At 42.5% G+C, this 25,364-nt stretch overlaps 3 protein-coding genes across 4 annotated transcripts in view; all 3 read right to left on the bottom strand.

The window, feature by feature from the left end:
- The window catches only part of LOC112577145 (deleted in malignant brain tumors 1 protein-like), a 128,262-nt gene that overhangs the window by 77,221 nt on the left and 25,677 nt on the right, over positions 1-25,364 (bottom strand). The window lies entirely within an intron of this gene.
- On the bottom strand, positions 654-5,528 carry LOC112577175 (antigen WC1.1-like). Its single transcript, XM_025260175.1, has 5 exons — positions 5,393-5,528; positions 4,922-5,093; positions 3,959-4,136; positions 2,701-2,840; positions 654-2,468 (listed from the first exon to the last, which is right to left on the bottom strand). Exons 2-5 carry the CDS (start codon positions 4,995-4,997, stop codon positions 2,005-2,007), a joined length of 858 nt encoding a protein of 285 aa, XP_025115960.1. The 5' UTR covers positions 4,998-5,093; positions 5,393-5,528; the 3' UTR covers positions 654-2,004.
- Positions 5,352-24,058, bottom strand: LOC112553700 (deleted in malignant brain tumors 1 protein-like). The gene is made up of 18 exons (XM_025221095.1): positions 24,013-24,058; positions 23,175-23,489; positions 21,173-21,490; positions 20,137-20,320; positions 17,427-17,500; positions 16,815-16,988; positions 15,777-15,970; positions 15,092-15,209; positions 14,494-14,598; positions 13,945-14,154; positions 11,061-11,381; positions 10,243-10,384; positions 9,668-9,687; positions 8,869-9,204; positions 7,895-8,188; positions 7,271-7,585; positions 6,477-6,679; positions 5,352-5,528 (listed from the first exon to the last, which is right to left on the bottom strand). Exons 1-18 carry the CDS (start codon positions 24,056-24,058, stop codon positions 5,352-5,354), a joined length of 3,546 nt encoding a protein of 1,181 aa, XP_025076880.1.

The following is a 25,364-nucleotide window of genomic DNA, read 5'->3' as shown; positions in this document are numbered from 1 at the left end:
CTAGCTCTAAGCACCTGTTAGGTTATTTAGGAACCTGTTATTTGGTAAAATTATTATTCCCCCGTTGAAAAATATCCATTTCACTTGATTGTCTGTTGTTGTCTTAGGTCATCTATTAAATACAAGTTTTCATGGTATTTTTTCAAAACTAAAATTTCATTTCATTTTTTCTGTTAGCAGAGACTCAGAGCTTCCAAACATTAATTGTACAGATTTATTTCCCTTAAAAACGATCTCCCATACCTTTTGTTTTCTTTCTTCCGTTCCTTTTATGTCTTTACTCTGTAATTTATCTTGAAACTCTTTCATTGCATATAAAAATACTGCAAACTGTACAAAGGTAGTGATCAGGTAAGGAAATATTAGCTGAAATTCCTGGTATTAAAAAAACTTAACATTATCCTTAAGTAAGTGTTTACTGTGATAAATACCTTCTGGCAGCCAATCACTACAGTAAACTTGTGATTCCCCATAGTGACAAGGGTTCCCATTGTCTCACTCCTCCCTATCCATCCATCTCTTTCTATATATAATGAACCATGAAGAATATATGCCATTCGCAAAAATGCATAAGGGTATGTGTGAGTAGAAGATATGTCCCCATTTCCTCAAATCAGTTCAAAAATGTTAAAAGTTTACTTCATTAATTTTTTATACTTTATTAATAAATCTCCAGATATGTTCTTGAGTTCTTGCTCAAAGTCCATAAGTAATAGTAAACCAGTTATTCTTTTACAGTTTGTGTACATTAGGAGGTAGTATATTAGATGTAGATTGTCCCCAATGTATCTGCCTTATATGAACCCTTTCTGATATGTGTGCATTATTTTGGGAAATACCTTTTTATTTGACGAGGAACCAATTTTGTATGCCACATTAAGTAATGTGATTTTGAAAATCGTATTAACTACAATACAGGTGATTCACACATCCTAATCCTAATATAATGAGAAATAAATAACATTTCTAAAATGAAGCTTTTACAATTACGAAGAATTGCAGTTGACACTGACTTAGAAAAGCAATATTTTATTTAAAGGTATAGCCCAGAAAAGCTTGTTTCGTGTAAAATATCTTTAATGAAAAATTTCTATATTAATGATATAAAGATACGTATATTTTAGCTATTTGTAAGCACTTGTAAACAAATATTCTAGGCACTGAAATAGAAATTGAGTATAAACGTTGAGGCTGTCATAGTTATCAATATGATAAAGATGATACAACGTAATGAAGTAATTAATTAATAACTGATAACCTGCATTAGAAAAAATAGTTATTAACAGTTTGTTATTTGCACACACATATAAATCAACAGACAGAAAAGGACATGACTTCGATCCCACTGGACGATAATAATAATAGCAACAAATGTAAAACTTGTAAAGCGCATACTCACACTCCTAAAGAGCATGCTCTTAGAGAATAAGAACAAGAACGAAACATGGACATCATACGAGGGACAAGAAAACAAACAAATAACATATAAACTATAAAAGAATCAACAACCGTACTAAACGAAGAATAAAATCAAATACGGAAAACAGAAAGAGGAATAAACATAACAAGAACAAGAGCTGAGAGTAACAACAGGGAGCTTCATGATTACCTTATCCACGTGGAAGCATCCACAAAGCTGGAAGAACGGCATTGATTGAGATCAGCATTTTACACTGAATTTACATCACTTAGAAATATATTCAGTAAAAACTAGTCTGGTTGACAAGAAATGTTTTAAAGGAAAATAGATTCTGCTTAAAGAGGGTCATCACAGGCTTCATCGAAGACTTAAACCTTTAAGATGACATGTATCTTTTTCGCTCTGCAATATGTTTAAGTGGAGCATTGTCTTGTTAATGCGAGCATTTATTCGCTGTTGGCGTTCAGTCAGGAAGACATTGCGAAAGTTGGTAAGGAGTTGAAGGAAACCAACCTCTGTGGTGTCCCCCATCCAAGCTCACGGCATTGCTGGATTGAATGACATCTTCGATCCCCTCTCTGGTACTACACATCATCTTCTGCGGATTTATCGGGTAAAACAGTAATGTCATAAACCGGATTGCTCAAACCAGGGTCATAGTAAACAACATTCTCAGAAACGTCGGTGCCTCGGTGTACATCCCCTCGACCGTTCTTCCTTTTGAGCTTGTCGCGAACGTGACTGATAAAGCCGCCTGCTCCAAACGACAACAAACCAGGCCTTGTTTCCTCTTCATTGACCAGTTGCTCAACGTTCATTCCCCCCCGTCTGCGATAGATAATGACGGCGACGGCGATAGCTATGACGATGACGACAATAAGGACAGGCACGACAATAGCCGCTGTATAGGAGCCTGAGTGTGTCTGTGTCAGCTGTGACTGTGTGGAGTCGTGGACTGATGACGTCTCTGGAGACTCCCGCCCGACTGTAGTGTACGTCACAATGCTGGTCACGGTGTTGGTCACACTAGTTGGAAGAACATAAACCCCTGCAAAGACACAAGAGGAATGAGAAGTTGATTGTTGGTTCTTTTCACAAAGTGAGATGTTAATTATTTTCGTTCATTGTTCCCTATATTGTAGACATTTTGTTAGGAGAGGGTAGAGATGGAATTTGCGAAAAGTCGCCAATTTTGATCTCGTACTTGTGACGTTACGTCTAGTCATCGCTGAATTGTTCGTATGCGTTACGTCAAGTCTTGATTGGTGTGTATCACTCACCGGAGCAGATGACGCCTGCATCGTTGTAATGGAAACAGTAATTGTCCCCAAAGCCCATGAAGGCACAGTCCTGTAGCCGCCTCTCCATTCCCAGGCAGCTCACCATGTCCAGCCAGATCCTGCCCTGACCCTCACCGAACCTGTAGCAACAGTTTGTAGTGAAGAAAGTAAGTGCTAGAATTTCTAATGGACTGCTAACATCCCGTGATCCAGCAAGTCTTAGAACTGCCGGTGGTTAGCATACGCACTGCACACACACACACACTTCTAAGTGCACGTGATCTAGCCCTCTACGCACAGATCTCTATTGAGATATTGTTGATTGAGAATGATGTTCTTTCTCTTGGCTGGCTTGAGGGGACTTCTCTCTGTAGTTTTGTATCGTCCGTAAATACACGTCGAATTTTTGATGTTTTCAACTGACCTGGGACTTTTGCCGCGCTCTTTCCTCTGTTCTCGATTGTTACTCACTGTCTGTGTCACGTAGTTTCTTTCCTAACACATCATCCACTTAATGTCTCTGTTCTTCGCTTTGCCATACTGCTGGAAGGTTTTCACTTTTGGGGATTACCTGTGCCTACTTCACTGAAACGTTGTTGGCACTGCTGACCATGCGGTCTTTTTATTGTCTTATCTGTGGACCTGTGCTTTATGGCTGAAAGTTCTGCAGAACAGATCTTGGGCCTCTACGCCTCAACGATGTCACCGATGACGAGTGTGTTTTATCACGGAGTTGTGGTTGCTATGCTGTCCTACTCCATTTGTGGTTTCCCGGTGCTGTCACTTGCTTCTTCAGTGCCTGGATACTCAGCTGTTACCCTAAAACTCGCAATGAAGTATTCAGACGAATGTTTTATTACCTCCCATTGACTGTTGGAGACCTGAAATGACGCTCTGCATAGCACCGTTGTTTTAGTTGTTTAGTATGGTTATAACATATTGAAGTTGCATATGGTGAGATTGTGCTGTGGAATCTGCTAACCTACATGATATCGTTGACTGCTTGCTTATGTAAAAGCACACTGAGCTTGCTGCCAGAGGGAAGTGCGTAGCAGAAGTGCTATTATTCTGTTGTTGTTATAAAGATATTCGTAAGGCACAAATTTCAGACATTTATAGGATATTTTAATGCCACACGGTATGTTGCCCTATACAAAATGTGAAACCATAGTAGTTCTTGGAACACCGAAAGCACTCCTTAAACCACAACATATCTGGCCATATTAAAAAAAAAAAATTCATAAGCCACGTGACTCACGCGGCGTTTTTGACTGCCTTTCCAGTAGCGTAACCGAGCTGGTGACAGACGACAATCGCATCGAAATCATCCCAGCCGTAGTCGCAGACGGTACCCCACTGGTCAGGTCCCTGGAGAAAAACCTCCACACGTCCCGAGCTGTTAGTGGTGCTGCCCGCTAGACGTAGGTTTGTGATAACTGAAGAGAAGTCTAACGGTTACTAGTTCTGCAACTGTACTTAATTTACACATCGGAAACAAACATGAACACTAGACACAAAAACTAATGTGCAAATGATTACTGTTTACATGACAGCTATAAAAAAATAACATGCCAAGAACTCGCTAACAAGAAAGGATGAGAATACTTCAGTCAATCAATAAAAAAATAACAAAAATAAGGAAGAAGGAGACATACAAAACTCAGCAACCGATGCTAAATGTACTAAAATGTAAATACACAGATCGTATAATATTTCCCTCACCGGTGTCCTTAGAGAAACACTGGACGTGTAAAGTGCGGTAGTTGTTACACGATATCTTGTCATAGTATTGAATACTACTGTTGAATCCAGTGGATGTGCACAAAGGTAGAGAGCTCTCATTACCTTGGCAATTTAGTTGGTTAAACCAGAACGTGTTACTGGAAGGAACTTCATATCTGTAATGATATCACATTAAAGACAAACCTGTTACGAAAACAAGAGCCTTGAGTGGATGTGGAATCTTTTTGTGTGCAAAGCAAAGCAACTGGCGGATCTGTTAACATGTAGGGCAGATAATAGGACTTACATGAATACGAATATTTATAAACTTTTATCACAGGTCTGTCTACCTAGCTAAACTTAACTTTCCATCCAATCTGCGGAGGCGATACAGAATTGAAATCATTGCCGATTTAAAGGCAGTGGGCTGTATCACTAATAGTGAACGATGTGTATAAGATTAAAAGTCATGTCGACAAGATGGAAACGTGGAGCTGACCTGTATGGGGACGCGACCAAACCTCCCCCGTATCCGAGACTTCTGCAGGCTGGTCCACCTGCCCGAGAAAGGACATCCTGTACACAGACTAAGCCCCACACTCCGCCATACTGCATCTCTACTCGTCCTCGACTGGTGTCAGTGTCTCCGACTAGGCGATAAGAAATGCCGTCTGCAAGAGTCGACAAAGATTGCTTTTAAATTGTTTGGCAGTAAAAATGCATGTCCCTATGAAATGATTTGATCGAATCAGAAGCATGGGAAACACCGTCACAAAACAGTCTCAAGCATATGAAAACAACCACAGAGATTGTTCGTGAAATTGGATTTCACAACAGGGGAATACTGATAAGGGCAGATGTCTTCTGCATAATCATCAATAATATCGAGAAGATCGACATAGAATAAATTAGCGAAGGGCAACATGAGGTCAGTTGTAGCCCCTCAGACAAACAATGTCGACAGACTCACTGGTGTCGTTGTAGCACAGGACGCCGGCGCGAGGGGCGTAGTAGTCGCACCAGGAGGTTGTGGAGGTCGTTGTGTGCTGACAGTTGATCAGAGATTTCTCGTCACCGCGACACTTCACGTCCGACATCAGGATGGGCTGTGGTACAGAAAACACTGTGTCTAGTGACAGCGCTACAGAAACACATTGTGAGTCTAGGGACAGGTACAGAATATGTAAGATGGCATTGACAGCACCACATATACGTTAAGAGAATCTAATGAAAGCGGTATGAAGCTATATGTAGTGACAGCGGTACGAAAACGTGTGACAATATACACAGCGGTATATATTCCCAATGAGTGTAGGGACATCAGTACAGAAGCAGCGTGAACATAGTGACAGCGGCATTGAAACAAGTACAATTCCAGGAATTGTGGTGAAACTGGTGCTTCTACGTCGTCAGCAACTCAGGCTGACATGAGCTACATGCCGAGAACGAAAGGCGTGTTGTAGACAAGATCTGAACACAGGACAGCGGACCACCGAACCACCCACGTTTAAACCAAGTGACAGTGACAGTGCTTACACCGTGACGTCATAAAGATCCTCCCCGTTATCGTAAGGGTGGAGGTGTTGACATATATAAGTGACAGTGGTAAAGAGACACACATGTACATAAAGAAGCACGTGAATCAAGTGATATTAGCAGCCAAGACTACAGAAAGAAGCTCCAGACACAAACAAAAGCAAGCTATTTTGCTAACAAACCTGATGACCAAAACTGGCCTAAAAGACTTATGTTGTCTCGAAATACATTAGTTTCGAAATTGCTCCAACGTGTCTCCATATGCAGAATTGCCTGTGCGCGATATATTAGGAAGGAGGAAGGAGAGAAATATATGAAGAATCAGAAAGTGTGTGAGAGAGAGAGTGCAAAACAACTCAACATTTGATATATGTATTTTCTAAAGCTTTTCTTTGTCTAAATTCATCAGTAGACGATACTCTTTCATTATAGCAAACTCAGTTGGAAAAAAAGTTTGTTATAACGCTTAAACAATATTTTAAATATGTTCGTTTGCGTGCAATGTGCTATATTCTAACCTTTCTGCTCTTTCTGTCCTCGTCAGGAAAGTGCGCAGTATAGGGCACTCCGCCGGCAAAGCCACCCTCCTTGCAAGCCACTGTGGCCTCGGTGACCCCAAAGCCTGCGGCACACACAGCGCCCCACACTCCCTCCACCTGCACGTCGATACGACCATGGTAGGGCTCACCCAAGGTGTCCTCCATAATCCGAACTTTTGCACCTAGTCAACATAAAGTTTGAGATAAAACTTAGAAGTCCTTCCCCACTTGTCTGCAAACATAAATCCCCAAAAAGATAATTCCATCACTCAGTGACCACATATCAATGTAAATATGAAGTTTCCTGAACGCAGCTGTCAGAGCCCAGTAAGACATAAACCCAGTTACCTGCCTAAATGGGAAGAGGAAACCTCGAGTTCGTGACCTTTTACTCAAGAACGGAGCTAACTGACCACCAAAAACAGCATCTTGACTAGTCCGTAATACAGTCCTCATCCCTGACTACTCAACCCTTTTTTTCAAACTCAACGCTTTCCGTCGGTCTTCCTGTCCTTCCACGTGTTTACAGATTCGTCGGACCACAGGTTGGTTCACTTTCAGGAGCTTTGCTTGTGTTATTTTCGTCCTACATTTTTATACAGAAACGATGCCACAACTTTGCAGACAAATGAGTGTTAAACATTCGAAAAGTCGTTGTAAATAATAACAGCATAATACCCTACACTTGTTATCATCAGAATTAAATATGCACATGGAACCAAAATGAAAAAGGGGAGGGTAATGTACAAGTGAGAGCATCGAATTCGACTAACTCGTCTCAATGAAAGGTTCCCGGCTACAGACGACGGACGCGTATGATTGTGAACTGCAGGATGTCGTGGCATTGTAAGTACAGTCCAGAAGGCTTGGTTCGCGGCCTGTGCACCGCACGTGTGTGATGCCGATCGGCGCGTCCACTCGGCCGAAGACGCCCCCTCGCACGTGTAGTCCGTGCGGGAATCCGAGAGATCTGCAGGCAGTGACAGCGCTGTTGTTGTCGAAGTCTTCATCGCAGATCAGGGTCCAGGCGTCTCCCAGGTAGACCATGACGGCCCCCATTGAAGCGTTGAAACCAAGGTTAAGTTTGACTGATGAAGAAGAAACACTGTTTCAGACAATTAATAGACATTATCTTATACAAGTTTAAAATGCTAGTTCCGTTTATGTCCACCCTACCTACCAAAATTGGAGTTGACTGCATAAAATAATCTCTTCTAGAGTTTACTGCATTATAAACAGAAGTACATTGCAGTGGGACACAATTCTTGTATTTTTGTACTTTCATAACAGAAAAAATCTGTTATTAGCGTCCACTACACCAGTGATGAAATAGCTTGAAGCTGCGGACTCACTCTTGTCGATGCAGACGACAGAAGCATCGTTACTATGACTCCTACAGCCATTGCCCCAGCTGCTGTAGACGACCGCATCGAAGCCTGAGTGTGGACACTTGGCCAGTGACCTCTCTGACCCCTTACACCTGACGTTGCTCAGCCAGATGGGACCAGCGCCTTGACCGTAGTAAGCATCGTCCATTGCGTACCCGTCCGTGTAGTTCAGGGTGCGGCACAGGACGCTGGCGTCCTCGTCATCCCAGTCGGTGTCGCACACGGTACCCCAGAGTCCACCCACAGATATTTCCACTCGACCTGCACCCTGACGATCTCCGCTCACAAGGCGATACTGTATCCCTGCTCACATACAACAAAGTGTTTGACGGGAATTTTGCCGTCGCTACTCGTAAAGTGTTGGGAAACAAGGTCTCGAGTTCTGAAAGATTTGTTGATCTGCTTTGAGTAACTAGGAGTTATCAGTAATTCCTTCCATAAAACCGTACATCCATCAGAAGACTTTTGCCGCCAATCAAAATACCTTATAGCAGTATAGACGTAATTCGATCTAGAGATATCGTTATGGCAGTTTAAATTTATTTTACTGACCAAGAAATGAAATATCTCAGCAAATATGACCGAGAAATGTGTTTCCGCCTTTACGTTATTCTACTAACCTGTAAACGAAGTGTTTTAAAGATGTTTTTCGTAAGCTACTTGTACAAGATGTTTCTAAAATTTAAAGCTTTTCCGAAGTTCAGTAAAGTATACAAAAGTTTTTCCTATGCAATCATATGTCCTCTAGCAGTATTATTACAATAATTTTAAATGAGTTTTAAAACTATGTTGTCCATTGTGTTTCTATAAAACTGATAATCTCAACAGACTTTGCCTAAAAGTATTTAAAATTAGAAATATGTTATGATGTGGCCCCAGAAAGTGACTACAGCAAACTTAAACTGACCGTTAACAGTGGTTACTCCTGCTGTTAAATGACAGTCGTCAAGTGCTGATAACACGAGAACAGTCTAGAAGCTTACCAGTGTCGTTGAAGCAGACAGCGCCGGCCAGGTCCGCCATGCTGCAGTTGCCCAGATGGAGCCGGTCGTTGAAGGGACAATCCCCGAGCGACGCCTCACTCCCCGTGCAGTTGACGTCACTGATCCAGTAGGGACCCCGCTCGCTGGGCAGGAGGAAGAAGTTGTTGTACTGGGAGTAGTGGTAGGCGGCGCCGTCATGATGACCACGTGACCTGCACAGCACGCGTGCGTCCAAGTCGTCCCAGAAGGTGTTGCAGATGAGTCCCGCCACACCCAGGTGTGTCACCACCACCTGCCCGCTAGTCTTTGTGTTGTCATGGAAGTCGAACCTGTACCCTGCAACATCAGGGTATGTAATTCACGTGATATGCTATACTGAGGAAATAGCGTATAACGCGATAAACAAGCAGGAGATAGGCAGACAGATCTACAGATCCACGGACAGACTGACAAAAAAGGGAGGCGGGGAGTCTGGACCTAAGACTAACAAACAGGAACAAACAACGAAAAGGAAGATGGGAGACCAGGACAACAAACTAATTTTGCGGAAAGATAACGAGGTTTAGTTTCCTTTTTCTTGTAAAGGAATACATGGAGAAGCAGTCGGGCAGGATGAAAGACCGATCAAGCAACAAACGGCCAGTTACACATTAAAACAAATGGCAAAAAGAAATAATGAAGGATGAGGGGATGGAGTCTAGTACCTTCTGTGGTCATAAAAACGAAACTGTACCGTCGATGGCCCGGACAAATCGGACAGACGTAAAATATTTCATATCTTTTAGTGGCCTTCACTCACCTTCATCAACGACATCTGTACTGTTGAAACAAACAACTGACGCGTAGTTTCCCGACAAACAGCCTCCTGGTCTGAGACAGTCAGTTGAGTCGCTTTCTGTTCCTTGGCACCTCATAGTGTACTTCATATTGGTCTCATACAACTTTATTTGGTATGAAGTCGTTCCATAAGCTGAACAGCAGACAGCTCTGCCATCAACGTAAGCCATGTCTTGGCAGACTCGCCTGTGTTGAAGGGTAGATATTGTTAAGTACGCTTCATATTATTCCAAAAATATTTAGCACAAACGTGAGTTTTTTTTCTTTTCCGATTTTTGCTCTGCTAATTTTCCCTTTTTAATCTGAGCGTTAAATTAGGTGCTTTTATCTAGTTTCTAAAAATATCCATGTTGTGTTAGCACATTATTTTTGTCAACTTATTTCCAGTCAGATACAGTATTCCGTCTGATGGATATAACTTCTTTTATAGACAGTCATGTTCAATTCTCATTGCCTGCTAGCCATTATGAAAAGTAAGAAGTCTGCTGATCAACATGAGTAAAACCAAATGATGTAAATGAATGTGTCATAGACCACCTTGCTGTGATGTCATCGAAGCCCGTGTCACACAGGTTGTACCACGTGTCGTTTTTGTAGAACTGAACTGGACCCTGGCGAACGTTTTTATCATCTGTTGTTCCAATGCGCACTGCAAAGTTTGAGAACGAGGCTGTTGGTTCTGCACAGTTTATAAACAGCGTTGTCTGCACTGTTATGGTTGAAAATAGATTTTTTAATCGAAAGTTGACAAGCAGCTCTGTTTACACTCAATAATTCTAAAGCAAACATTGTTTGCACTGCACAGTTTAAAAACAGGGATTTATGTTGCCTCCCCGCGTAATGAAAAAAAGTAATGTGAAAAATCTGGGTTTTTCGCTTAATTTTCAACTAGCGAGTTCTCATTTTAAAATACATTTCTTACTGTGTCTTGGACTGAGTTCATTTACCATCGAGATTGTTACATTCTTTTTACTTGAGAAATCTCACACCTTATGTCTGTTTCAGCGTGCCGTAATGGTGCTAAATATTATAAGGCTATGTCCTCTAGCAATTATAAGCCTCGCTTTCATTTTTCTTATGTCGTTAGAGCAGGCCTAACAAACAAATCTACATGCTCACAGTAGGTACAAGATAGCCACTGGGGTGGCAGCTTTGTGTGACCGTCTGAGCATGCGCAAACGCTGGTCGAGGGAGCATTGTAATGATACCTAAATGGAATAATTTCGCTCGAGATAAATTGTGAAATAAACTTGGTTAACCACTCATTAGACATAAGCAGAAAGGTAAGTAGACACACTGATCTGGGAGGAATTCACATTACGAGCACAAGAAGAAACACTACTGCCCCAGCTTACCATCACCATAACAGACGACGGCAACAGGATAGCGCGTGCAGTAGTAGTCGTCTACAGTCTTCCAGCCTGAGTGCGGGCAGTCGTCCAGCACAGCTTCGTCTCCCTTGCACATGAAGGTGTTCTGATAGCTTATGTTGGGAGGGTCTGAGTAACTCCCCAAGTAATCTATATATCCTTCCGTAAAACCGCGCATCCTACAGACGACTTTGGCCCAAGCTATATCATAGCTGTAACCACACACAATACCCCAGATACCATTGACCTGCACCTCCACGCGTCCTTTGTATGAGGAGTTGCTGCCAGCCAAACGGTAGTTGATACCTGGACAGAGTGTGGTCTTCGTGAGAAAAAAAAAACCTTCACACTTTCCGTGTGTATTACGGGTGTAACTCTTTGCTCGCAATGCACGGTGGTATACAATGTACAGACAAAAAAAAAAAAAAATTAAGTTCATATGCTAGTGACTTCAATAATAAAGGTAAATGTTACAGCCGGATTGAAAGGAGCAAACAATGGCACATATGAGACCATACAAAATATGTGATATATGAGCAAACAAATGTTATATATATATATTGATGTACAAATATAAAAAGGCAACAATCACGATAAACGGTTAAACATTTTGCCGTGATCATCACGGCAGCAGCAAACAGTTATTGGACTAGTGTTTCTCCCCCGACCTTCTATGTCTGAACAAGTGACTCCAGCAGAAAGATGAATAGAGCACTGCGACACGGCAGCCAGGGTCTTGGGGCAGTCTCTCAGAAAGCGCTCCGAGCCGGTACACTGTACATCAGTCATCCAAAATGGACGATTTGAGAAGAGACGATGCTTAAAAGCCTGACCCGTCAGGAAGCCCCGCTCCCTGCAGAACACTCTAGCGTCGGTGTCGTCCAGGTGTCGCTGCAGATGCTGCCCGTGATGTTCATGAAGGTGACTTGCACTTCGCCAGAGTTGTTTGTGTTTCCGCCGTCCAATGAGAACGTGTATTCTGAATAGAAAAACACAGATGATTGTTTACAACGATATTTTTTTCCGTTAATGTAGTAAGTATTCTCGGAGGAGGCGTGATTGGAGAAAACACGTGTTTATGATACAAAAGTATGGAAACATAGGTTTGTCTTTATGAAATATGGAAACTAGGTTTAGTTTTGTTTATCACTTGTTACTCCTCGAGGAGCATAGGACCAAAACACATCGCCAGCGGACCCAGTTTTGGGCAGACCTCCTCAGCTGGGCCCAAGTGCTTCCGACGCCCTTTGCCTCGCTCTCTACTATTCTTCTCTGTTTTCTTTTGGCCTCCTAACTCTCATCTTCCTCTGAGAATCCCAGCCAAGTACCTGCCTGGCAATGGTGTCAGCTGGTTTGCAAAGGTGGGTTTCCATCCAGCCCAATAAGCACTTTTTGATGTCTTGGCTAGTGGCATTTTGGTTCTTTTCCACAGGCTGCTGTTGGAGATCTTTTCGGGCCATCTTATTCCCAGAATACGGCGTAGGCATCGGCTGGAACTTGTTGTTAATGGTGTTTGTCACTCTCCAGGTTTCAGAACCAAACAGTAGGACTGTGTTCACATTGGTGTTGAAGATGCAGGTCTTACTGCGGAAGGATAATGCTCGGGAGTTCCAGATGGGGCGTAGACTGTTGAAAGCATGCCTGGCCTTGTTGATGCGGCTTTTAATGTCGTCTGCTCCATCGTCCTTTTTTAAGTTGGATTGGGAGTTTCTGCTTGTTGTTGATTCTCGTCACTTCGATTTTTTGTTGTTGACCATTAAGCCAGTCTTCTCTGCTTCCTTGCTAGCTTACTCAGTTTGGTTTGTGCATGCTACTGCCGATGAGATGGAAGACTAATGTCAACAGCAAAGTCTAGGTCCTCTAGCCGTTTGGTGAAGATTTACCTGTGTTGCTATCTTGGGTCGTCTTGTGCATAATCCAGTCTATGACCATCAGGAAGGTGGTCGGTTGTAATTTGCAACCGTGTTTTACGTCAGTCATCAGCCTGCGGCTCTGTCTACATTGCCAAATGCCTTCTCAAACTCCGCAAAAGCTGTATAAAGGGAGGATTGCCTCTCATTCGTATTGCTCAATGATGATACGGAGGGTGGCAATGTGGCCAGTGCATGACCTTTCCTGGCGAGACCCTGCTTGTTCTGATCTCACTCTTGTCTAGTGCCTTCTTCCGTCTCTCTAGTATTATCCGTGTCAGGACTTTGCTGGGGATGGACAGCAGCGTGATTTCCCGCCAATCGTTGCACTGGGAGAGGTCTTTCTTTGGTAACTTGACCAGGTGGCCTACTTTCCAGTCTGTTAGTACTAGCTCTTGTTCCCAGATCTTGTGTGCGAGGGGTTGCACAATTTTCGCTGTTGTTTCTCGGTCTGCCTTTTGTGCTTCTAGGGTATGCCATCCCTGCTACTTTTCACGCTTTTGATAGCTTTGATAATTTATGTCTTAGTGGGAGGGCTGGTGTTGACGTGAAGTCGTTCAGTTGCTGGTGGTATGTCAGGTACGGATGGTGGACGAGGTCGATTCCGGATCTCTTTGAAATGTTCCATCCAGCGGTCTATTTGTCGTGTATCATTTGTTGTGGTCTTGCCATCTTTTTCTTTCACCGGCTTGTTTGGGTTAATGCTCATACTTGATAGAGTTCGTGATATTTCGTATAGTCACTTGAAACTAAGTTTACAGATACAAAATCATACATATGCAAATGTGTGGAAACACGATTGCCATGGATATATCTGAAACCATGTTTGTGACGTAAAAATATGGAAGCACGGACTGATTGTAGATATGTGAAAACATTTTGTCACGAGGACATAAGTAAACATCCCTCAAAAATATGTTACCTGGGATAATGCAACAATCCAGAAAGCTTGGACCTACCTGAAGGAGCAGGCCAGTTGTAGCAAGCTACCGAAACAACATCTTTTGTGCAGTAACTGAGACTTTCAGGAGGGCTGTGACTGCAGTTAGTCAATGCCTGCTCTCTTCCCGTACACTTGAAGTTTTCGGCAATAGGGCGGGAAAACTTCCCAAAAAGGCTGCAGCACAGGTGGTAGCCGTTGTCGTATCCAAGATCTCTGCATGTGACAGCTGGCACGACATGACGACACTCACAGGTTAGGGTTAAGGGTCAATTGAAATAATCCATCTTATTTAATTTTTATTGAAAGGAGATGTCAGCTTCTTCTATACAGGATAAAGCAAAGAAAACATCCCAAATCGAGTGGATAAAAGTAGATTGCGATAGGAAAGAAAATGACAAATAATGCAGCATACTGAAACGTGTTGGTATTGTACTTATATATACACGTATGTCAGAAACTGCCATACTATATAAATTATAGAATACACTTTAGGTGTTGACAATTGTAATCTGGATCCCGAGACTGCGGTGGGTGTCATCACGTGACATGGGGATGTGCTGCTTACCGGTGTCCTCCTTACTCCAGCCGCCATCACAGATGGACCCCCAGCGTTTGTTGTAGTAGATCTGCACCTCTCCCATAGATACAGAATTTCCGGAAAATATACGTGCTACATGGTGAAGTGGAAAAAAAACATAAACACCACTTCAATTTACAGTTAAAATTTAATTGTTGTTTCTGCTACCCTTGGTAATTGTAACGTTTTATGATTCCTACTGTGCCTTTCACATTAAAATCTACAAAAGCGTGAAATATATCTACTGCCGATGATCATGAAGACGACTTCGTTTGCACGTATGTGTGTAAGATAGAGATAGGAAATTGTGCAGTTGGTTCATGGGGAATGACAAGAAACAGGATGCCGTAATACGTGTATAAATTTTCTATATTTATTAATGTTAATGCAAGCTATTACAACATCATATAATACAAAAAACAATGGCTGTTGCGGCTACATTACGTTCCTGAAATGTTGTATCTGGCCTCATACCAATGCCTGCATTAGCAGACCACATATCACTGGAATCTCATGTGAAATATACAATGTGCACACTATATATATATACTGTCGATATCATTAACAGACGTTATCAAATACTTACTCGTGTTGTAGCAGATGACGTATGCATCCACGTAACTTCCATCATCGGAATTCCAACTATTCGAACACTCAAACAGACTTTGCTCGTAACCTTTGCAGTAGATGTCGCTTATCCAGACCTAACAAAGAACAAACGCTAGTTATTTCTTCTAACTCTGTATGCTTCACAGCTTATCCCAGAATTCAGCTGTCATGACTTCAGGAAGTGTACGACTAGGAGAGGATGCAAGTAACGACATTAATTTTCAAGTAATTTTAAAATGTTATCACAAGCCTTCAAATATAAGCTATAACCATTGTAATAAATATTTTCTTGATTCAATTACTCAAAATTACTTAATTGACTTTAACGTCTGATGAAGGTAATAAGAGCAGCAACGTAGAAGAGAAGACAATTATTTTCAAGAAACTCTAGAATCATAGCAACGATGCAACACCCTTACATTGCTACAGCTCTAGAAGATTGTCTGGTACTTGTTCAGGTTAATAAACATCTGCTATAGATTATTAGCTACTTGTCTCACTAGATTGTTGCGTATTTATTTAAGAGCATATGTTTATTATCCGAGTACTCTAAGCCTGTCTCAGGAAGACTACATGAGTATATCTGTCCTGTTAAAGTGAATTAAAACTTGCTATGTGCCTTTCCTGTCGAAACGCTCTAGTACAGTCATTCTTCTACTCACCTGGCCTGTAACGGTATCTCTTCGCATGGAGTCGGGAGCGGTCTGCCCACTCACGAATCCAAGATGTCTGCAGGCAACTTCAGCATTTGTGTCCGAGAAGTAGTCACTGCTAATAACCCGACCCCACTGACCCTCATACATGACCTCCAGGCGACCATAGTTGCGTCCACCATCAGTGAGCCGCAGCGTGATGTCTGGAAAGGCAAGTGCTCTTAAAATAATGATTAGTAATGATAATGATGATATAGAAATTTTAAGTTTTACTCATAATATCTGTGAAGTAGTGCTTGAATTTTAATTTTGTAGCCTTGCTGAAGTATAAAGAATGGTGTTCTGACAGTAATTGATCGGTTCAACCACCCCCATCACTAGGCAAACACCACAAGCTCTATTGTTTCACCCCAATCTCTGTCATTTCTCGTCCTTCTGTGCGCTTGTCCTATTTCGAGATGATGATAATGATGATGATGATTGATGATGAATGATGGATGATTGATGATGAATGATGATGGATGGATGATGGATGATTGATGATGATGATTGTTGATGAATGATGATGAATGAATGATGATGAATGATTGATGATGAGTGATTGATGAATGATGGATGATGGATTGATGGATGATTGATAATGATGTGACGTAGTTTATGTAAATTGATGTTGTTACTTTGTCTGAGAAAAGAAAAAGAAAACAAATGTGCAGAATGGGAAAAAGTCTGACATTAATAATGGGTTTAGCTTCCTACCCGATGTACGGGAACAGAGGACACCGGCAGCCATCCGCCTCTCCGAGCAACCAATGTCGTCGCTGCTGTCCTTAAAGGAGCACCCTGCCAGCGAGGACTCCTGCCCTGAGCACTGGAAGTAGCCCACGAGAAAAGGGGTTTCTAGAAACAAATCCAGTTAAGAGTTTCAGTGTCGCGAGACGCATACTGAGTGTCATGCGTAAAACGACGCAAGATAATTCAAAATGATTTCGAGAAAATTTTTTAATGACAAGTAATAAGGACTTTGATGTTCTCAGCCCGGAAACTTACCCGGGACGTTATTTCCATAGAAGCTGACGCCGTGACTGTACCCAAGACCCCGGCAGGTGGCGTTAGCGTCACGATCGTCCCAGCTGTTGTTACACACCGGGCCCCAAAGTCCGTAACGGTTGACCTCCACCATGCCGTAGTAGCCTTCTGGTCCAGCAAGTCGCACGGTCAGGTCTGTAGACAAAATTTTTTTGCTCTTAATAAACGAAGAAACACGCACATACACACAAACTCCTACTTGTACAACCATCACCATATTGATCAGCTACATAAAGAAACTCTTTAAATACCAACCATCCTCAAGGCCATAGTCATTACATCAAACTGAACAGTCCTCACACCCCCTCCCAACATGTCCCCAACTCTTACACTATCGCCTTAAAACCGCCATTTATACAACATCTTCACACTTCAAGGCCACTGCCCAACAAAGTTCGCAATACCATGCACTCACATTTTCCCCACCCACTCCTTTTAAAAGTCCTTAATCACCATAACCAGCGAGTCAGTCTAATCAATTAGTTCCAATCTCTTTTTTTTCATGATGAACGATATGAAAATACCAAATTGCATACTTTTCTTTCTGTTATCACTAGTAATATCACTGCTAACCAGCACAGGGTAAATGGGTACGTCGACGGACAGTGAAGTGGTCAGCGCGAGAGCGTCGCGTCAGGCCCCAGAAACTGAAGGAGACAGTGTAAACAGAGTACACAATGTTCTGCAGCTAACGTCAGGCCTGAAGGCCTCAGGGGCAAGAACTCTGACAGTACTGTGCCGGAGTCTGTGCGGGTGTTTCGGTTGTGTTATTTCCCTTACTAATATCGCTTAATATCTCTTCTTTGGGCGTGGGGTAGTTCTCTGTTCTTTTGTGTGTTTTCCCTTTTCTATTTTTATCTACATATGATTTAACTTGTTGTGGTCTACGTTCATTAAACGTTCGACAGGTACGTCATGTCCTGTCTCTGGCTTAGCGAGTGGGTGTGTGTTCGTGCCGGCTGTGTGAGCGGTTGTGAGCGTGCATCCGGCGACGCTGTGGCGATAAGCGACATTGTATACCATTCCGGACAGAAAACCTCAGTCAGAATTTCTCTAAACTTTTTTAAGTGTATGAGAGAAAGACAGGGAAAGAAAGAGGGAATGGGGAAAAGAATGAAGTAATGGGATGGTAGAAAATGAGTAATAATGCGTACAAAAGTATATACGCTTAAAGCAGGAATGGAACAAAATCTAGAATCTCAGTTCCATTTCCTAATGCTTGTTTGAGACAAATACAGAAATATAACTAAAAATTAAACCAGTAAACACTTTATATAATCTCATCAGCTTGGTCCTTAACTCACTCTGTTCTTGGAGTGAAGTATTAGAACACAGGACGCTGGCGTATTTTCCAGAAGGGCAGACAACTGATGTGCTGACATCGCAGTCCGCTAGTGTGGCCTCATCACCCCGGCATCTGTTCACCTTGAAGCCGATTTGTCTGGCATCGACTGGGCCCGTACCCAGCGGTCCAAGCGCAGAACAACACTGAGGGCGCGCGTACAAGAGTCCCAGGGCCCTGCAGGCCACCTGTGCCGCCGTCTGGTCAAAGCCCTGGTCGCACACGGCTGTCCAGGTGTCATTGGTATAGACTTCCACTCGCCCGTAATTCTCTTGTCTTGTCCCCGTTAATCGGACTAAAATAAACATCACTATTAGCGAAGTGTCAAATTTAACAAAAGTCATTTTATTAATTGAGGTAAACTAATGATATCTATGACAGAATCTATAGCATGTACAAGTAACTACTATATCTAGAATTATAGGCAGAGTAGCTTTGTTCTCCAGTGATTGTTTTTGCTTTCTTGCTTAACGTCCTTATTTATTCGCATTATAGGTTTCTTAATTGCTTGTTGCATTCTTGTTTCTCTTAAGATTTCTTTTGTTTTTGATTTGTTGCTTTTAATCACCCTATTTTTATGTTTGTTGCCATTTTTACGTTAACGTTAACGAGAGGTAACAGCACTGGAATAGTGGAAGTACGCTTAGCACAGACAGCACTGGCCCTCCACCCCCCCTAAATGAGTCTTTTTTATTTGACGTATTTGTGTGTTTTATGTTTAAATATTTCTATACGTTACATCACACGTCACGTTTAGTGTTTGGGGAACACCAGGGGTGGGGCTCGTCAACCTCTTGGTGAACTATGTGATCGACGTGTGAGTACTGTACGTATGGTTCCCCTATAACTATGTTGACGTGTGTAGTGAGATTTGAGGTGACCTCTGCCCACGTGCCCGGTTCCCCGGGGCCAGTATTCACGTTTCGGCTAAAATCTAAATGCTGCAACAATAGTTAAAACATAACTCACTCGGAAGGTGCAAGAATTTATTCCTTCCGCTATTAGGGATATAGTGTTCTTTATTTCTGGCTTCTATAAGGTGCTCCTCACCTGAATTATTAAAACACTGCACTGCAGGACCGTAACTGGAATACGAGCAGCTTGTATACCAGGTGTCGAGGCCGCTGAGTGACAGATCGCAGTCCCACAGGGATTGAGAGGATGCCGCTCGAGTGCAGTCTACGCGAGTAAAAAGTAAGTAACTTAAATCCTGTCAAACAGAAAAGACGTGTATCCGTTGTAGCCTCTCGGACAGACAACACCTGTATAAAATAAACCCTCTCGGACAGACCACGCGTGCTGAAAACTCACAGAAAAGTTTTAAAAAGAATATTGTATAAATCTATACTTTGGATGTGCATGGCCTGTACTAAACACAATTACAACTTATGTAACCTGAAATTTAGGATGTGTTCGTGTATTTCGAGCATTCTGTCATGTCCTTCGGGAATGTATAGAGTGATCTAGCCCATCAAACAAACCAGACCGTTTGCTTTGTTGTAGACCTCAGTGCACCAAGTGTACCCTGGTTACCTTTTACGCTCTTAAAACACAATGTTTGCATTGTTTTTCTCCATACACATATGTAATTTCTTTAGTTCTGGTAGTGATACAGCTTGTCGTTTTAAGACGATGAAATAAGAGCAGGTACAGTGCAAAAGAAAATGTTGATGAAAACATTTAATTTCTTAACTGGTGCATGATTAGTTTTAATTAATACATAAACATTAAATAATGCAAGAAAATTGTCTTTAGCCCGTCATTAACCTAGCTGCCGTAAGGTTATAGCAGTACCCAAGAAAGTAGTAATAATGTGTAGACATCAGCAATTATTGCATACAATAATAATTAGTCATTAATGAGAAGCATTACGCATATAGGTTGATGTAAGGTTGCATGTTTTAGTAACACTAATACTGCAATAAAAAGTGAGACTGTCACCTGACCTGCCCGTAGATGCCTGCGCCAAGGAACCGTCCAGATTCGAACCCCATACTTTTGCAAGCCACGGCGGCCTCCACGTCAGTCCAACCATCGCTGCATATCGAACCGCTGTTGCCATAGTCCATCGACACCTCCACTCGACCCGTCGTCTGTGTGCCGTTCACCAGACGGAGCTGGGTGTCTGGGAAGGTAAGGGGAGCGTGAATACAGAGCAACTGATCCTCTTCTGAAGCGTTACATATACAGGTAGTCGTCAACTTACGACCGCGTTTGGTTACGACAAACAGGTCGTAACTCGCTGTTGTCGTAAGCCAGCCATGTTAAAATACCGCAAGTATATTATGATGGGTAATCATATTATAGTCACCTTTAATCATATGGCATTTTCAACACAGTTTCTTGTTCATTATTTAATTTTATTGACTGTCATGGCCATACCCCGAGTCATAGCTGTGGTCATAAGTCGATAATTACCTGTATATATTTACATATACAGTATTACTTATATCTGTAAGCGTAAGATAAATGTCGACTCCTTAACTTTTTTTGGGGGGGGGGTTTGGGAGAGCAGTACTAGAGACCACACTTTTTCTCCAGACTATCTTTTTAATGGCGAGTAAAAACTTTTCATCTCCTGCTTGACCTTTCCAGTCCTCTGTGGAGTCAGGAAGCCATCCACGACAGCTAAAATGCTCGCTGCGCTACACGAGTGTCAGACCGATATCCATAAGCAACTGTTAACGCTACGGAATTATTTCTTAGCTACATCCATAGTTCACATGATTTGTTAGCATGACATCATAAGCAAATATTTATCTATATCGACAAACTGCATGGCGTATCGACATCATCATTAGCTGTACCAGAGAATATAATAGAGGGTAGGTGGTTGGGGTCATAACACGAAGGGTTGAAATAAGGAACTGCGTAGATTACTTTGCTTTATTTAATTTACATGACGGACTGAGGCAAAAACAAAGTTCATTAGTTGCATCAGGTTTCCATTAACATCCCCAGATCGTCAGCCCCTTACCAGCTTCTCTGTTGCAGTAGACGGCGGCGAGTCCGTAGGTGTTGCAGTTGCTGACGTTTCCAAAGACGAGGTTCCGACACCGGATTAGGTGGGACTCGCTGCCGTCGCAGTCAATGTTGGACAGCCAGCGGAGCGAGGAGCTGTCGTAGGACTTGTCAACCACTGCCCAGCCCCCGGTGTAGCCGACCTCTCTACAGATGACGTTGGCGTCGTTGTGGTCGAAGCCGGATGGACACACTAAGCCCCAGTAGCCCATGTGCTGCACTTTGACCCGTCCATACGATCCTGTTGACGCGGTGTCTATCTGAACTGTGTAACCTGTCGACGTTAAGGCATTAGCAAGGTACATATAATTTACAGACAACAGCACGAGCTGTAACGAGTATGTGTTACGAATTAAATGTGGTAACTGTGCAAAGGTGTCGCCCGACGCCGTCAGCGCTTTGATGAGATTTCTGACCCCGCTGGACCTGCCGGTGGCAGCAGCGGGGCTTTGACAAGAGCCGCCTAAACCTTTCTAGCAAGTTCGTGAGCGTTTGCGACCGACGTAAGTCTTGGTACCTGGAATGTTCGGTGCGAGAGAGTGCTTATGTGACGAAGAAATGCTGGATGTTTCTAGTCAACTTTTGTACAGTGTATACAAGCCCTGAGTGAGAGTGAGTCTTAGGAGTAGTCGCAGTTGAGACGAAGTGAGACAGCAGAGAGTTGCCGAAGCTATTGTGTGCCTGTGCGTGTGTCACCAATACTATAATTGTTGTGTCAGACCTGTGTCGCCTAAAGTCAGCGAGTGCTGCTGTGGTCAGAGTTGTGAAGCCTGTGTCGCTGTTGAAGCAGCAGGAGTCTCGGCGTGTGTCGTTGATCGTGTACTCGGCGTGTGTCGATGATTTGTCAGCGAGTGTAATACGAGGACATTGTTGTATAAACTGTAAATAAAGTTCTCCGTTTAAAATATCGCCGACTGCAAAGACTCAGTTTGTTGGAGAGGTTGGCACCTCAGAGTAAGGACCAGAAACGAGCCACGGACGACGACATGGGCGCCTTGGGCTAATGCTTCGTCGCTCAATTTCAATACGGGACAATCAACAACTACCATCCTACACTTTCCCTGTCATAGTGTGTGCCTCATACTTCTGCTCACTCTGCTAACAGCACCATAGAAGTCTGTATTGATGAAGTCAAAGACAATAGCAACAAACAAACTGAAACTCAATGATAATAAAACGGAAGCCCTGCTACGTTCGAGAAGAAGAAATCCATCTTCACTCGTTTACCCACCAAGTTACATCAAGGTGGGCGAGAACATCACCTTTGTGTCCTCCGTAAGGAACCTGAGCTTCATTGTCACTACAGACATGACTCTTGCTAAAGAATTTACAGCTGTCTGTCAGTCTGTCTATTATAATAGAGGTTTCTGTCCCTCGTATGCTGTCCATCTCTCTTTCTTAAACGGTAGCACCATGCTCCTTAGAATTGTGAGTATGCGCTTTACAAATCTGGCTTTTGGTGCTTATTTTAAAAAAAAGTATATGTGGCACTGAAAGTGAGATGGCCAATTCGTATATATTATATTATATAAGTATTTCTTTCCTTGTATTTTTACAAACTCAGTATTAAGTTTAAGAAAAGAAACTTCTGGTCTCATATTGTAAGTTAAGCTGAAGGTTTTTAAACTTATTTTCTTCACAATATACCCTTTGTTATAAACTAAAATGTTTGAAGATTTAGTTTCTCTTTCTTTCTCCTCATAAGAGCATTTTAGACATGACATTTAAAACCATGCACAGTGATACGTCACACAGGTCAGTGAATCAGCATCTGCTTTACACTCTCTCACTCTCGCTTTGTCACTAGAGGAAAACTCATGTACAAGAATAATAGCTTCCTGTACCAGACCGTAAAGATGATAAAGACGGCTTTTATGTTGCAGGGAAGCACCATTCATTTAACTACCATAAGCTATTCTGGTTAAATCAAAGGGCTGATATTTCAGCTGACATCTTACCTCCGGGTGGAATGTTGGAGCACACAATGGAGGCATACTTTCCAGAGAGGCAGTAGTTAATCCTTGTGTCGTAATAACAGTCGCTGAACAGAGCCTCGCTACCTGTACACCTGACACCGGACCGGACGAAAGGCAGGGACTTATACTCGAACGCCGAGCAGCACAGGTGGATGCCGTACGGGTAGCCGAGGTCACGGCAGGCCACGCTGGCCTCGCGGTCCGTGAAGTTGTCATCGCAGACCAGACCGTATGTCCTGGACGTGGTGTTGATGGGCACCTGTACAGCCCCGTAGCCCTCATTTTCAACGAGCTTCACTGTGACAGAAAAAAACTTCCAGATGAGGATTTACATGGAACTGTCGCTGTGCTAAAGTGTCACTAAGATGCACATAACAGTGGAACTGATACCGAGTTGTGGTGTTACTAAGAATAATTACTAAAACGAATGAATGGCGCAAACCAGTCAAAAATCATAACCAGCTGGCCACCCAGTAAACCAGTTTACTAAACGAACAAAACTAAACCTACAAATAAATGACAAACGTAAGCGCAAAAGAAATGAACTCCTCAACCATGAAATAAACATTTTTGTAAAAGAGAATTTCGCAATATCTTTTTAATTTCGAAAGTGTATACTTCTGTGATTTTAGAAAAAAAAAATAGAGTTGAAGTATATTATTCATTTCATTTTTGTTTTGAAACCCACTCCATTCCACTTGGGCAGAATAGAGTTGGTAGTATACGCTAGAGCAACCAAAATATGCAACTGTTACTGTTTGAGCTGTAGAATTTAGCATTAATAGACCATACGTGTATTTTGCATCAGAACATGCCAAACCACTTTTGTGACATGTCAATACTATGTTCACGACATTCTGAGTCATGTGGTCTGTATGTTTGCACAATTTATGTCAAAAGAGAGAGAGACACAAAAAAAAAAAAAAAATCAAATCGTTCAGCGAAAACTGAGTGACACTCACGTCCAACAGTGACCTGTTCTGTTTCCCAGACTGTTAGAAGCAGCATCGTCACCACACAGAGAAACACAGTTAGTAGCCTCCCCATGACTCCTTGTCTTCCTTTCTAAATCTTCTTTAACTTTCTTCACGTCATCGAATCGTTGGTTAATAAATCCTGGTGTCAGAGATGAACAGATTCTCTTAAGCTCGGTGGAGTCACTGAAATCGAGGACACCCCCTGTTTGCGATGTTCTGTTCCCCTTCTTTCCATTTCAATGTGGTGTCACACGTAAACAGTCATTTCCATTGGGTGACACAGGCGTATCCGGGATATTGTGCAGTAAACATGGTCTTGGCATTTCTCTGTGTGCGAGACTCCGTGTCAAGACCAGGGTTGCACCGCGGTGAATGTCTACCGGGGACATCTATTAGAATATGTTACCCTTGGGTCTTTCAAATGGGACAAACAGTATTGAGAAATTTCAGCGTTTTGTGACAAATGTTATGAAAATTCGACCGTGTAGAATGCATTTATGATCGATGATTTTATTGTCCTGTCAAGTTCATTACACAGAAAAAAGACATAAAGATAATCACTTTTGTTGCCTGACAAAAGCATATTGAAAAAGCTATACAGGAGCTATGAATTATAATGTGACAGTATTTTTTTAACTGAAGGACAGAGTGATCAGAGATAGAGGTAGAGAGTGTCAAAGGCGGTTGAAGATAAACTTGCACCTGCTACACTTTGGTAGTTGTTTACTGAAACAACTTCACAAGCACTTCAAACGACTGTAGCTCCTGGACGTGTAACTTATATTGAAACCACAATACCAGCTACCTACACCAAAATTCTGAACAGACGACTGAGACGCCCACGAAACCAAGATCCCAACCACAGACGACGATGGTCTACTTTAAATAAAATGTAAAAACAGGCAAAATAAATGTGGGTAGTTTCCGACTGACCACGTGCCCTGTTGACTACACAGAGGGAGTTAGGGCGTCTGTAAATTATTAGCCTCTTGGTCTCGTCTTTTACTCACAAACAGGTGTGCGCGCGATGTCGCTGGTTCTTTTGTTTCAGTGGTTCAATCAGCTGATTAGTTGGCTGGTCATTATTTTTGTTGGTTGTCTTACGGGTTGCTGCGTAGACAGCTGGGAGCTGGATGTCTAGATCGGGAGAGTGATGCCTGGCTGGCTGGCAGTGTTATTTGATGTTGTGATGTGA

The sequence above is a fragment of the Pomacea canaliculata genome, linkage group LG1, assembly GCF_003073045.1.
Source record: "Pomacea canaliculata isolate SZHN2017 linkage group LG1, ASM307304v1, whole genome shotgun sequence".
Lineage (NCBI taxonomy): Eukaryota > Metazoa > Mollusca > Gastropoda > Architaenioglossa > Ampullariidae > Pomacea > Pomacea canaliculata.
Note: the sequence above shows the minus strand (reverse complement) of the source record. Positions and strands in the feature narration are given on the sequence as shown.

Excerpts from the sequence above, each read along its gene's own strand:
- LOC112577175 (XM_025260175.1), bottom strand. The coding sequence starts at position 4,997 with ATGTCCTTTCTCGGGCAGGTGGACCAGCCTGCAGAAGTCTCGGATACG. Across the intron at positions 4,137-4,921 it reads TTGGTCGCGTCCCCATACAG|TTATCACAAACCTACGTCTA; the intron begins GTCAGCTCCACG and ends ACTTCTCTTCAG. Across the intron at positions 2,469-2,700 it reads TGCAGGCGTCATCTGCTCCG|GGGTTTATGTTCTTCCAACT; the intron begins GTGAGTGATACA and ends GTGTCTTTGCAG.
- LOC112553700 (XM_025221095.1), bottom strand. The coding sequence starts at position 24,058 with ATGACTCAGAATGTCGTGAACATAGTATTGACATGTCACAAAAGTG. Across the intron at positions 16,989-17,426 it reads TACCCATTTACCCTGTGCTG|ACCTGACCGTGCGACTTGCT; the intron begins GTTAGCAGTGAT and ends TTTTGTCTACAG. Across the intron at positions 9,688-10,242 it reads TTCGATGACATCACAGCAAG|TACAGATGTCGTTGATGAAG; the intron begins GTGGTCTATGAC and ends TTGTTTCAACAG.